Genomic DNA, 14,613 nt, shown 5'->3' on the forward strand with positions numbered 1-14,613 from the left:
TTAGAAATGTAAGAAACTTGAACTCCTTGGCTAGTCAGGATGAATGGATCATTCTTGCTTCCTCTCTTGCTTAAATCAACCAAAGTAAAACCAAGCTCATCAGTTTTTACTCCAACATTGTTGTCAACCCAAGAACATTTAAAAAGTGAATTTCAAACGCAAAATAATTGAGCTCCCATATTTCTTCAATAACCCCATAATACGTCATTGTACCTAAAACAGGGATTCTATCTTTTGCACTTGCAAAATGCATGGTTTCTGCGACGATACGTATGCCACTATTTTGAACCTCTCGAGCATCATCTCTTGACTTTGTATTTTGTATGGAAACGTTTACTCCTTACATGTATGAAACTGAATATCTCTTCTCTATGTGAAAAGGTTTGGCCTATAGCAAAACAGATAATGTGGCATGCAATCATTTAGAACAGGTTTAGCTATCTGAAACACTAATTTATTGCATGGCTAGCCTATTTGAATATGCTTCAAATTTGAGATCGATTAACGAAGTTTGGAGTCATTATAGATAACATTAATAATCTTTTATGTGAAGAGGGGCCGAACTCATCAACACCTTTTCTTTACATGGCTAGCCTATTTGAATAGGCTTCAAATGTGAGATCGATTAACGAAGTTTGGAGTCATTATAGATAACATTAATAATCTTTTATGTGAAGAGGGGGCTGAACTCATCAACACCTTTTCTTTCAACACACATATAATCAGAAGATTATTGAGGAAATTCTCAAATGGATTGGAATGGCAATGATTGCTTGAAGAGCATAAAAAGGAGGAAGATCTCTAAATTCAAGAGGGAGTTTCTTGTGGTTACCTTGAATGCTATGGTCTATGCCATTTGGAACACTAAAGATACTTATTTTTGGGATTAAATTTTTTTTACTGCGTATACTATAGTTCAAAGATAAAGAGAAAAATTTGTTTCAAGTTTTCTCATTTTTAAAAGAAAAAAAGCTAGTTTAGTGGATAGAAATTTGTTTGAAGCTTTGATGTCTTATAATTGACTGTTCTCTTGTATCTGGTGCCCTATAATAAATGGTTTTTGCAATAAAATTTCTTCTTCATTTATTAACAAAAAAAATGAAAAAAAAAAAAAGAGAAAATAGAATAGCTAATGTGTAGGTAAAATAGATAAAATAGAGTTTTGTGATATATTTTAAAAGATAGAGTAAAGAAATTATTGAGAGTGCTCAAATAACGTTAAAACAATTAAAACTAAATTAAAATAATAATAAAAAAAAAGGTATTTCTAATACAATTTATAAATAAATATCTACATATTTGTGGTTTGTGTTATAACTTCTAGGAAGTCATTATTTTGTTTGTATTATCCAAACATTTGTTTGTATGGTGTTGCTAATTAGATCACGGAATAATGAGTTCTATTTTCGAATAATAAGATAAGACCTAATGTAATTAAGCAAAAAAAAATAACATAGTTAGTGAATAGAGACAATTGGGCAGGGTTGTTGAATGTTCGGATAGTCCATCCTCTTTTTTTTATTATTAATTTTATGAACCAGGATAGTCCATCTTTGTGGTCTTATAAAATAAATTTATTTAAACCACTATAGAAATTTTAGCAAGTTAATCATTTCATTATTATTATTATTATTATTATTATTTTGCAAATTGGTCTAACAATAAATAAGTTTGATAAATAAGTTCTTGAACTTTATATTTTAGCAAACTGGTCTTTGAATTTTTAATTTCTTGAACTAGTAAATAATGTTGGTTTTGTTTTGTATTAATTTCAAATATTTTTAATAATTTTTTTATTTACTTAACAATTTTTTATATAAATATTAAAATTAATTTTATTTATATGTATTTTTTTTTATGATATGCCAAATAAAAAAATTAAAAAGGGAGAAAAAATACATATATCTAATTTTTTTTCTTTGACAATATTATCTTAACAAATTGTATTTTAAGATGTATTTTTAACATATATATATATATGCTCATTTTTTTTTTTGCATATTTAAATATATATAAATTAATTAAATATTTAGTTAAATTAATTAAATATATATACATATACTTGAGAAAAAATATACATTAATGTACACTATATTTCTAAAAAATTATTAAAATGACATGAAAACATGTAAAAATTATTAATGTACAAAAGACTAATATCTAATAGTAAGGGCTTCAAATTGCCAAGAGACTAAATATTTAGATGGCGTTTGATTGAGAGGAATGAAAATATAGGAAGGGAATGAGAATTGAAATAGAAATTTAATGAATTAAAATTTAAAATGCATAAAAAAAATTGATAAAAAAATTATTAAATTTTTTCAAATGGAATAATCATTCCACCAAAATGTGGAATGACCATTCATTCCAATACTTTAAAATGCAACCAAACAAAGAAATAGAATAAAAATTATTTCTTTTCTATTTTCTTTTTCATTCCATTCTATTTCATTACTTCTAACCAAACACCACCTTAAGGATTAATTTGCAAAAAAAATAATGAAGGATTATTTCTTTTCTCCTTAATTACATTTCATTATGTATTATCCTATTATTCAAACACAGAATATTTTGTTGTGGGCTAAAATTTATTTATTATTTTAAAAAATTTTAGTTACGGATTTATCTCATTATGTAACAGATATATACACCTAGCTCGTTATTTTAATTTAGTTTTAACTTAACTTTTTGGCCAAATAATTAAGCTCCTTTCCGAGCGTAGTATAATGGAAAAAAAAGTGAATTATATAGCTAGGGTATCAATGAGACTAATAAAATGACAAATGACAATCGAAACTGAATTAGGTTCAATTGGAAAATAACAAATATTGATACCATCAAACATGCATCAAGGTCAATATAATTCTATATGCCAGCAAAAGCTAATTAACATCATTGTCAACTACCGTGCACACGATGAAAGCAAACCCCATTCAAACAAAAGATAGATTTCATTAACAACATAAATTCCAAAAAAACACACACACACATAAGTACTAAACACATACACACACGGCTAATTACTATAACATAAAACATAACACATAATTATAAACACGGTAGTACCACTAAACACATACACACACTAATAAGTACTAACATAAAGCGTAAAACATAAACACGGTAGTACTACTAAACACATAGTACCAGAGAATAAAAAAAACAAAAGAACACAACACAGAGTTTTAAATGCGAAAATAATAAGGATCATAAAGCATTTTAGATTCAAGTTGACACAAACCCAGATAATTAAGATAAAGAATTACTCAAGGAGTTGATTCAACGTAAGACACCCAAGCCAATGTCCAAGAAGCAAGAACAGCCAATTGATCTCCCACTTCTTCTTCACCTGTAATCATGTGCACAAGTGTGAGACATATAAAAAGAACTACAAAATTAATAATCAAACGAGAAAGATAGAGTAATTGAGTGGTACGTACGTACATTACGAAATTAACGTATGCGAGGATCAAAAAGCGGTAGAGGGGTGAGTTGTTTGCACAAATCTAGATAAGTAAGATAAAGAACTCGATCCTTAGCCCCAGTTCGATGATTCTTAGTACACATACAAAAGAACTTGAGATGAGTAAGCGTACAAATGCCAAGCCACTGTCCCAAAAGCAAGAATAGCCAGTTGATTTCCTCATCCTTGGAAGCAACCACAGGCGTGGTCTTATCACTGTGGCAGTAAATGCAATTGGGACGAATCGGGTTGAGCCAAATTTCTGGTGCTCGGTCGTTCATGACACCCTTCTCCTGGGCGATGTAAGACTTTAATCTATTATAGTGAGACATCAACTCCAACTCCATTTTAAAACTCTTTTTACACTTGTCGCAATTCACCATTCCACCGATCATCACAATCTTATTGTTCACCAAATATTCCATGCTGTGAATAAACCCCGGTTTCTTCTTGGCCCATGGATATGGGGCTGCTGCTATCCCATCATTATCGTCATCATTATTATTCTCACTGGCAGTGGGTTCAGATGATGAGTTTGTAGTTCTCCTCTGGATGCGTGGCTTCTGGGGATGATAATGATTCGCTATTGGGTGTACTAGGGGAGGATTATTTATTAGTTGTTGTGGATAATATTGATCATAAGGTGGAATACTTTGGCTAATAAATTGATTAATCCATGTCTGCCGCTGCTGCTGCTGCATAAGCATAGGTCCGTAATGATTGTATTCATTATTAACCTCACAAGAAGGGTGTTGGTAATAAGGAAAAAAATGATGAGTTAGAGTTGGCCGAGTTGGAGTTGGATGAGGCTCATGAATTTGGGCAGTTCTCACAATCATGTCATCATCCTCATCTTCTTTCTTATCATTTTTCTCGAAATCCATATCACCTACCTCATTCAAATCCATTAGCATTTTCATATGATCTTCTACAAAAAAAAAAATATATATTGAGATTTTTCTCTTCAAACAAAAACTAATAATTTTGGAATCCCATTTCTCTCTTAAACTTAATTTTAAGGCACGCAAATAATCGAGATATAAAACAAGATCAAATCTGCAGTATTTAGGTCATATCTTAAAGGTTTGAGCCAGCTATGACTAGTAGCAAATGCTAATGTAAAGCATTAAAAACATAAGATTCTTAATCAGAATATACCTTTCGCTTAATTGGTACGGCTGAATTAGCAACTGGCTTGAAAAATGATTCCAATCTGTGAAAGGAAACGCAATGCATCACAATACTGTATAGAAGGACCTTATGGACATATTTTTTATATCATACGAGCATCACGTACCTGCCCTGTGATGATTTGTTCTTCGCCACTTTAATTTTTTCTATTGCCTAAAATAATTAGAAGAGAAACAGAATAAATACAAAATTAACTTTTCTAAATAAAAGTAATAACTTAATTTTGATAGCTATCAATTGATTATTGATTAATGAATCACGAAAGTTTATTTTGTCACAAAAAATAATATATAAAAAAAAAGTATACGTATAAAAATACCTGATGATGAAAATTAATGATTGTTTTTGGAACACTCTAAGCCTGTTATATATATAATTAATGATCTTCCGAAACAAAAACAAGCAATATTTGAAGAAAAATATAATAGAATTTTAGATGAAGATGATGACAGGAATCTGACTATGCTTCCTTTTTCTTACGAATAAAATATATCCTAACATAAAAATATCTACCGTATTTTTAGATATGAGCAAGAGAAAAAAAGAAAAGAAAAAAAATTAGTAGTTAGTAGTTACTATTTTCGTGGGTATGAGCAAGTGAAAAAAAAGAAGAAAAAAATCAGTAGTTATAAGTAGTTACTATTTTCGCGGGTAAGAAAGAACAAAATAATAAGAATAAAATCAATCGTTCAAATTTTTTAACCAATTTGGAGACTTGTTACGTTAAGTACAAAAACTAAGTCAAAAATAACATTTAAATATAATAGAATAATAACATTTGGAGTTATCTTATCAGATTTAGATTCGTAGTTTGATGATAAGTAACCAAAGCATAGGCATAGCACGAGGCAACAAACCTGGGTGCTACAAGGTTTAAGCTTATCAAAGTATACAGGAACATCTACAGTAGTTTTCTCTTGATCTTCTTTTTCTTCTTCTTCATTAACCAGCATATCCGAACACTCCGGGTTCTCTTTTTTCTGATCATTCCTTTTATAAAAGGCTGTCTTCTCTTTGCCCCACTGTTGACCCTTCCTCTTACTTGTGATCCCATTCCACTGAAAATTTATCTAAAACCACAGGGGAAAAAAGAAAAAAAGAGAATTAAAATAAAATAAATCGAACAACAACATTGAATTAAAAAAACAAAGTCACCTTAAAACAATTATTCACACGGAATAAATAATCAATGAAAAGCGATAAAAGGACCACAAGAACATAAATGAGAACTAGATTGGAAGTAATAGGATGTTCATTACTAGATCAGGAGAATCTGGAAATACCTCTGAAATTTTGAACTGTGGAATAGCTTGATCTCCATCCTCTGCAACATATTTATAATATTGAAATATCATCATCAATGAATAAATGGTCAGAAATTAAAAGTGCAACTCTAGTGAATGAACCAGTATGATCACAAGTTAAATAGAGCACAATAATCCAACCAACCTTTTCCAAAGGGCTCAAAGCGAATGTGTCCTGGCCTCACCACAATGGGGACTACGTTATCCTCTTCGCCATTACATTTCTCACCTTGATGTTCTTTGGAATTTCGGCCATTATCTTTGCTAGATGACTGCTGGTTATTTGTTTGGGGTACTTGTGCTTGATGTGGCTGCAAACTTGATGTTTGCTGAATATTATCTGCTTTAAGTACTTGTGCCTGATGTAGCTGCAAATCGAGTATAATCAACTTATTTGCAGAGCAGTAGAGAGTACTAATACTATTGTACTAAAGCATAGAGCTAACCACGTTTGGTCTGAGTTGTGCATATGAGCATACAAATCCTTCCATTAATTTTATTCAATATAAATATAAAATGTGAAATAAAGGAAATAATAATAAAATACTAGTCATCAGAAAATCAAACGACCTCATTTTCTCTGGCCTTCGCTTGTTCTCTCAACCGTTGTCTTTTGGCCTTTTTACGCCGAGTACTTCTACTAGCTAGGTAACTGATTACAAAGATATTATATAAATTAGTTTAACTTGATTTCCTAACTTAAATAAATGAAAAGGAAAGACAAGACAAGACAAGACAAGAATGCTATAATAAGGTGACCTCTCATATGCCATACATGTAGCTGCCATGTACCAGTCATACCATGTATGGATTTGCTGAGTTCAGTTAAATGGATCCAAGTGAAAAAAGTTACAGTTCCCACACCTTAAAATAATGACACTTGGAATTGGATACAAGTTTATTAAAGGATTTTCAAGAAGGTAATGCATTCTTTGTTAATTATTGAAATTACTCTAAAAAACCTCACAATCTTTAATCATGTTTGACTACAACATACTTGTCTACAAGCCAATCGATGGCACGTGATACGGTTGCACCTGTTAATCTCAAATTACTCATTCCCATTCACAAGTAAGATGATGTGATTGCATCTATCAATCCCACATTACGCAATAGTAGAGCAAGAGTATTGTACTTAAAGAAAACATGAAAAAATAAAACTTTCAGAAACTAGAGCACTGGTGCTAATGTCGCTCTACACATGCAAATGACTTTAGGCTGAGATTCTATAAAATTTACCACTGCAATCCAATATAGACTAATAACAATGAAAATCAAACCACTGTGGTAGCAATTTACCACTTCAAGCTCAAATTGTCTTATCTTATTGTTTTACTTTTAGAAAGTACAAAGTATGTTGAAGAAAATCCAAAGAAAAAAAGGCCTAACATTTTGCCTAAAAAAACTTACAATTGAAACTAAATTTGACTTCAATTAGGCATCTCCGCTAAATACTTCAGTTTAACTAGCAGCACAATCACATGAGTTTACTCTAATAAAACGATAGCATAAATGCATTTTCTTTCAAAATCATTACCATAATTCAGATCCAAAAACGAGAGCACTAGTACTAAAAAAAATCAAAATCACTAAGAACAAAACTGAAGAATCACACGCAAACATGATCTCGAAAAAAAGCTTAATTAGAAAGTAACCAATGAATGTAATATATCAAACCAGTACAGGTTCATTCACAAAAGACCCATTTCAACAAGAAATTAAGAGAAAAAAAATGAAATTAGTTGAAGAGATAACAATTTATTGGATCTTAATAACAGAGAAAAGTAGAGAATCACTACAAAAAATAATTGGAAAAGAAGACCAGCATATATAAATATATATATTTATATGTGTTAGAGAATCCCACAGTGCTAATGTGTGGAAAGAAAATAGAATATATAAGAGGAATGGGCTACTCCTCCCATTGCCAATTGGTTTTGGGATGGAACCTCATTCATCTTATCCACATGATTCTAACATGGTATCAGAGCAAAAACAAACAAAAAAAATCTCTAGCGACTATCCAACTCCAAAAAATAAACCGATCGAAGTAGAGCCGTAAAAAAAGGAGCCACCAAAAATTCAAAAAACTGATCCAAGAGCCAAAAAAATCAAAAAAAGCCACTTGTGATTCGAGGATAGTGAGCCAAAAATAAAAAAGAGCCACCAAAAATCCAAAAATACCGATTCGAAAAGTAGAGCAAAAGAGCCACTTGTGATCAGGGATAGTGAGCCAAAAAAGAGCCGCTTATGATCGAGTTGTCCAAGATGGTGAGCAAATAAAATAGCTACCATCTTGAGGGGGGATGTTAGAGAGTCCCACATTGCTAATGTGTGGAAAGAAAATAGAATATATAAGAGGAATGGGATAGTGAGCCAAAAAAGAGTCGCTTATGATCGAGTTGTCCAAGATGGTGAGCAAATAAAATAGTTACCATCTTGTTTTGAGATGGAACCCAAGGAAAAAATAAAACTCAAAGTAGAAAAACAAAAAACATTTCAGTTATATATAGATATTAATAAACTCTCTGTAACTTTGAGGACCAAGCCGCCGGAGGTGAGAGAGACGCCGGAGAACGAAAAAAACGTCGGGGAGGGAGGTAGACGATCTCCAATTTTGGGTTATCTGGCGAGAGTTTTCTGGTCTGAAATGGGGATTTCAGATTATGAGAGTTTGGAGAAGACAAAGAAGCTGAAAAATAAAAGGAAATAAAAATGTCCTCGGTAGAACTTATAACGAGGACATGTCCACGGTACAGAAACTTGACACCAAAAAAAAGCGCGAATTTTTCCCGCTGGTGCGAAAAAAGCAATAAAGATGACATGTCCTCGGTATAGGCGTCCTCGTTAGAAACCCAGTTTTTTGTACATACAAAAATAAAATTTATTAAAAATATAGTTTTAACTTTTTTAAAAAAAAAAAAAAAAAACTACTATATAACAAGAACATTAAAAAAATTAATTTAAACTAAATTAAAAGGTACTTCTATTACAATTTATAAATATCTTACGTAAATATATATAGTTTCTGTTATAATTTATCTAGAGTCTTTATTTTCTGATTAAATAAATTTTAGGCCAAAATAAGATTTTTATTCTAAAAAAAAAGGGGAACAACACATTCTGTTTTCAGATAGGAAATTCAACTAAGAAGAATGTGGTTTTCATTATAAAAATAAAACATAAAAAAAATGGAAAAATGTGGTCTTAATATCATTGGATACGTAACTGACAAAGAATTTATAAAAATATTATTTAATTTAGACAAACCGAATTATATTAATTTTGGCCAAATAAGCTTTTATTTTTTATTTTTTACTTTGATGTAATGGAGTCTCATTTCTTTCACTCTAATAAATATTATAAAAAAAAAATTCTAATCAAATAAAAAATAAGATAATACTTAAGTAGAGTCATAAATTTGTCAAAAAAAAAAAGTAGAGTCACAAAAAAACGTCATGTACATACAGATAGGGGTGTTCATCTAATCCAATCCGCACAATAGCTCAAATCCAATTCAATCCAAGTCATTTGTATCGTACTCTGGTAGTTGTTGTTGTAGGAGAATTCTACTAAAGGCAAGAACTTACTCCATGAACCCTCAAAGTCTATGATACAGGCTCGCAATAAGTCTTTTAATATCTGAATGGTTCTTTCTGATTACCCATCAGTCTAAGGGTGAAAAGTTGTAGTGAGCTTCAGTTTTGTACCCATAGCTCTCTAAAAACTTATCCGGAATTCAGATGTAAATTTTGATACTCTGTCTAAAACAATGGATTTAGGAGCTCCATGGAGACAAACTATCTCTTTCACATACAGCTCTGCATACTGATCCATTATATAGGTAATCTCTACCGGTAGAAAATGAGCTGACTTTGTGAAACAGTCCACTATGACCCATACTGAATCATACATTCCCATGGTTCTAGGCAAACTAACAACAAAGTCCATTGCAATATCCTCCCACTTCCACTCAGGAATGGCTAATGGTTGCGGTAAACCTGCTGGCCTCTAATATTCAGCTTTGATTTGCTAACAGATTAAACATTTAGTCACGTAATCCACTACATCTTTCTTCACTCTATACCACCAATAATAGGGTTTCAAATCTTTATACATTTTGATGGTTCCCAGGTGTAACAAATAAGGTGTATTATGAGCTTCATCTAGGATTTCCTTTTTTAAGGTCACCACCATCTCGAACACAAAACCGAGCTTTATAAAGTAACATTCCATTGTTCGAGATCAAAAAGTCCTTAGGCTGACTGGCCTAAACCTCATCCCAAACTTTGACTAGCTCATGATTTTTTAACTGCGCCTTTCTGATTCTTTCTAGCAAATCTGATTGAAGTGTCAGCTTATGTAACTTTCCTACCTCAAATTCAATTTCAACTTTAACCAATTCTGAAGCTAGTTGAGGAGCTATCAACATGGTGTTGAAAACCTACCGGGTACCTTTTCTACTCAAGGCGTCTACCACAACATTGGCTTTCCTGGGATGATATAGAATCTTGCAATCATAATCTTTAACTAATTCTAACCACCGCCTTTGTCTCATATTCAAATCTTTCTGAGTAAAGAAATACTTAAGGCTCTTATGATCAGTGTAGATCTTGCACTTTTCACCATAAAGGTAATGTCGCCATATTTTTATAGTAAATACCACAACAGCAAGCTCTAAATCATGCGTTGGATAACACTGCTCATATTCCTTCAGTTGACGGGAGGCATAAGCTATAACTCGGTCAGCTTGCATCAGAATACATCCCAGACCCTGTTTGGATGCATCACAATAAACAATAAACTTTTCTTGATCTGATGGGAAAGCTAGCATCGGTGCTGTATCAATCGTTGTTTCAAATCCTGAAAAGCTCACTTCACACTTGTCAGACCATACGAACCGTTGGTTCTTCTTAGTTAACTCGGTTAGTGGCATAGAGATCTTAGAGAATCCTTCGACAAAACATCGGTAATACCCTGCTAATCTGAGAAAACTTTGAACTTCCGTCACAGTGCTTGACCTCAGCCAATTTTTTACTGACTCGAACTTCCCCAAGTCAACCATGATTCCTTCTTTTCTGACAATGTCCCCTAGAAAACACACCTCTGACAACTAGAATTCACACTTTTTGAATTTTGCATACAACTTGTATTCTTTGAGTTAGGGGTGTTCATGAAATAGCTGATCCAATCCAATCCGCACGATCCAATCCAATCCAATCCGCAAAGTGCGGATATCCGCACTTGTGCGGATTGGATTGGATTGGAAAATTCAAAATCCGCACTTGTGCGGATTGGATGTTGATTGACATGTAAAAGTAACCGATCCAATCCAATCCACACATATTTATAACAAAATTAGAAAATTATATATACAAATAACATTTTAATGTAAAGAAAATAGTAATTTAAAAGTCTAATACATATAATACAATTATATTGCAAAACTTAATAGATAAAATATATATTCTATTCTTATATATTTTCTTCTACATACAATTTAAAATAAAATTAAATATTTTTTATATATATACAATTTTTTTTCTTCCTTTGAATTTGTTAATTGTTATTTTATTTATTTAATGTGTTGTTGGAGACATAACATAACTATAATTTGTTTTATTTTGTTGCTAGTTATGTGAAAAAAAAAATATTTTTTTCATAAATATTAAATAATTTAATATTAAAAAATAACCAATCCAAAGTAACCGATCCAATCCGCACTTTTGCGGATTGGATTGGATTGGATTTGAGCTATTGTACGGATTGGATTGGATCTAAAAAATGAAATCCGCACTTAGTGCGGATTGGATGTTGTTTGACCAAAAAAGTGCGGATTGGATCGGATGAACAGCCCTACTTTGAGTCATTGTAATACCATTCGAAGATGTGGTTCATGCCCTCTTCTGTTTGAGAGTACACAAGGATGTCATCGATAAACACTGTAACACAGTTATCGAGGAAATCCTTAAATACTCTGTTCATGAGATCCATAAAGGTTGTTGGAGCATTTGTTAATCCGAATGACATTACCAAAAACTCGTAGTGCCTGTATCTCGTTTGAAACACAGTCTTTGGTATATCTTCTTCCCAAATTCTCAGCTGATGATAATCAGATCGTAGGTCAATTTTTGAAATGCAGTCTTCCCCCTGAAGTTGATCAAACAAATCATCAATCTTGAGCAACAGATACTGTTGGAATTTATTTTACCAGGATCTTAGATCTACTCACAAGTATGTTGTTTAACACCCTAAATATGAACTTTCTAAAACGATAAATAAACACATATAAAGTTAAGAAAACCTTACATTGGTTGCAGCGGAATAATGTCTCCTTCCACTCAGATCTCTAACCCTTGTATCCTTTCTGTCGCAAAGTATTATCAAGATCTGAGCCCGAATGTCCTTCTCTTTGTGTGTGATCCTTCGCAGTCTTCCAATCTATGATTGAGGTACCACTTGCTGTGTGTGGGCACTACTCTATCACTGAGGGTTCGAAATTTATGAAGAAGAAAAGAGAGAGGGTAGGTTTCGGCTATAGAGAGAAAGGGAAGGCTCAGTTTTCTGAAGAGAAAATTTTCTGACAGAAAGCTTGTTGAAAACTTATGATTTGACTGAGCCATCACTTTCTATTTATAGGCAACTACTAGGTTTAGGTTAGGAATTATTTGGCATTAAAATAATAAAAATATCAATTTGAAAAACCACCCCAAGTGGCCGGCCATGGTGTGTAATGGGCCTCACTTGGATTTTGCAATTTTCACAAATTTTATTTCTACTTTCTCAAAACCGCCAATTTTCTAATTCTAACCATTTAAATGCCAAAACTAATTATTTAATAAATAAAATAGATTATTAAATAATATTGTCATTTAATTTAATTATTAACTAGACATATAAAGTCTATTAATAAATAAATAAACCTAGAATCTATTTTCTTTACAATTTCGCCCCTGCTTAGTGAAAATTCACAAATTAGACATAGTCTAACTTCAGAATTATAATTGATTAATCACAAATCAATTATTGAGTCTTACAAGCAGTATAGTCTCAACTATAATGGGGACCATGGATCTATATCCTGAGCTTCCAATAAGTGAACCGAATTTACTAAGTAAATTCCTACTTATTAATTCTTCGTTGAATCCACTCTTAGAACTTAGAATTGCACTCTCAGACTTATATAGAGCATATTATATGTTCCACAATATAGATATGCTATCTCATTTAACTATTGTTATAATCTTATTGTGATCAAAGATCCTCTATATAGATGATTTACATCGAGATGGGATAATTTTACCGTTCTCACCCCTCAACGTATTTTGCCCCTTAAAACACTTAGCTACATGTAAATGATGTTTAGTGATCTAATAATTAGTCACTTAAACAAGAGCTCATCCATTTACTTCTATTTAGCTAAGCTCGAAGGGAATCATCACTTGACTTCTATACACCAATAGAAGCTATAGATTCCATATTTATGTTCAGCACTCCCACTCAATCATACTATCATGTTCCCAAAATATACGTATCACCCTGACCCAAAAGTAGGCTTAACTAATAAATCAAAGAACATGAATAGTACTCCTGAGTTGAGCCTAAGCATATCAGGATTTAGATTCTTTTAATCTTAAGATCAACTACTGATATTGACTTGGAAAGATATGACGGTAAGTTTATAATATCTTAACTAAGTTGCAATATCGGTCCAGTCCAATGTATACTCTATACATTCGAAACTAGTATACTTTACCAATGTCCTGAAAAGAACATAACACTTACTCCAAGTGTAAGTACACATCATCGCTGATTATCACATTAGTGTAAATCCAAAACACTGATGAAACAGGGACTTAGTCTTTTGATTCATATGATCACAATCACATTCCACTGTGTTGACGATACTGTAATTGTGAATAAACATATGATCTGGACTTAACTGATTTTGTGTATAAATGTAATAAACATATTAAACCATTAGCATGTAAAATTCATGCAAACATAAATCACTTCAAATTTCTTATATTGATAACTAATCAGATTGTAAAGGGTTTTATTTAGGGCACAAAACCCAACAGATACTTGTTCTTGATCGTCAATTTTTTTAATTCCCGATAATCAATACACACTTTGAGAGAACCATCCTTCTTTTTCACAAATAGAATCGGAGCTCCCCATGGCGATACACTGGGTTGGGTAAAACCTAAATCAAGCATCCCCTAAAGTTGTATTTTTATCTCCTTGAGTTCTGCTGGAGCCATTCTATATGGTGCTTTCAAAACAAGTTCGACTCCATTGCCAAATCAATGACAAAGTCTATCTCCCGCTGTGGTGGTAATCCCAGTAACTCCTCAGGAATAACATCAAGAAACTCCTTTACAACCCTGACCAACTCAAGCCCAAATGTATCAGGTCTGCTAGAGTCAATTACAACCGCTAAAAATCCTACGCATCCACTGTTGGAATTATTTTACCATGATCTTAAATCTACTCACAAGTATGTTGATTAACAACCTAAATATGAACTTCTAAAACGAATATAAGTAAACACATATAAAGCATGAGAAAACTTACAAAGAATGCAGCGGAATAAATATGTCTCCTTCCACTCAGATCTCTAACCCTTGATTCCTTTCTGTTGCAGAGTATAAT

General features: G+C 32.1%; 1 protein-coding gene across 1 annotated transcript; it reads right to left on the minus strand.

Annotated features, from left to right (window-relative positions):
* Positions 1-3,266: 3,266 nt before the first annotated feature.
* Positions 3,267-4,371, minus strand: LOC115704784 (uncharacterized). Its single transcript, XM_061112431.1, has 2 exons — positions 3,459-4,371; positions 3,267-3,349 (listed from the first exon to the last, which is right to left on the minus strand). The coding sequence occupies exons 1-2, from the start codon at positions 4,369-4,371 to the stop codon at positions 3,267-3,269; spliced, it is 996 nt and encodes a 331-aa protein (XP_060968414.1).
* Between the last annotated feature and the right edge of the window lie 10,242 nt (positions 4,372-14,613).

Source organism: Cannabis sativa, chromosome 1 (assembly GCF_029168945.1).
Source record: "Cannabis sativa cultivar Pink pepper isolate KNU-18-1 chromosome 1, ASM2916894v1, whole genome shotgun sequence".
Classification (NCBI taxonomy): Eukaryota; Viridiplantae; Streptophyta; class Magnoliopsida; order Rosales; family Cannabaceae; genus Cannabis; species Cannabis sativa.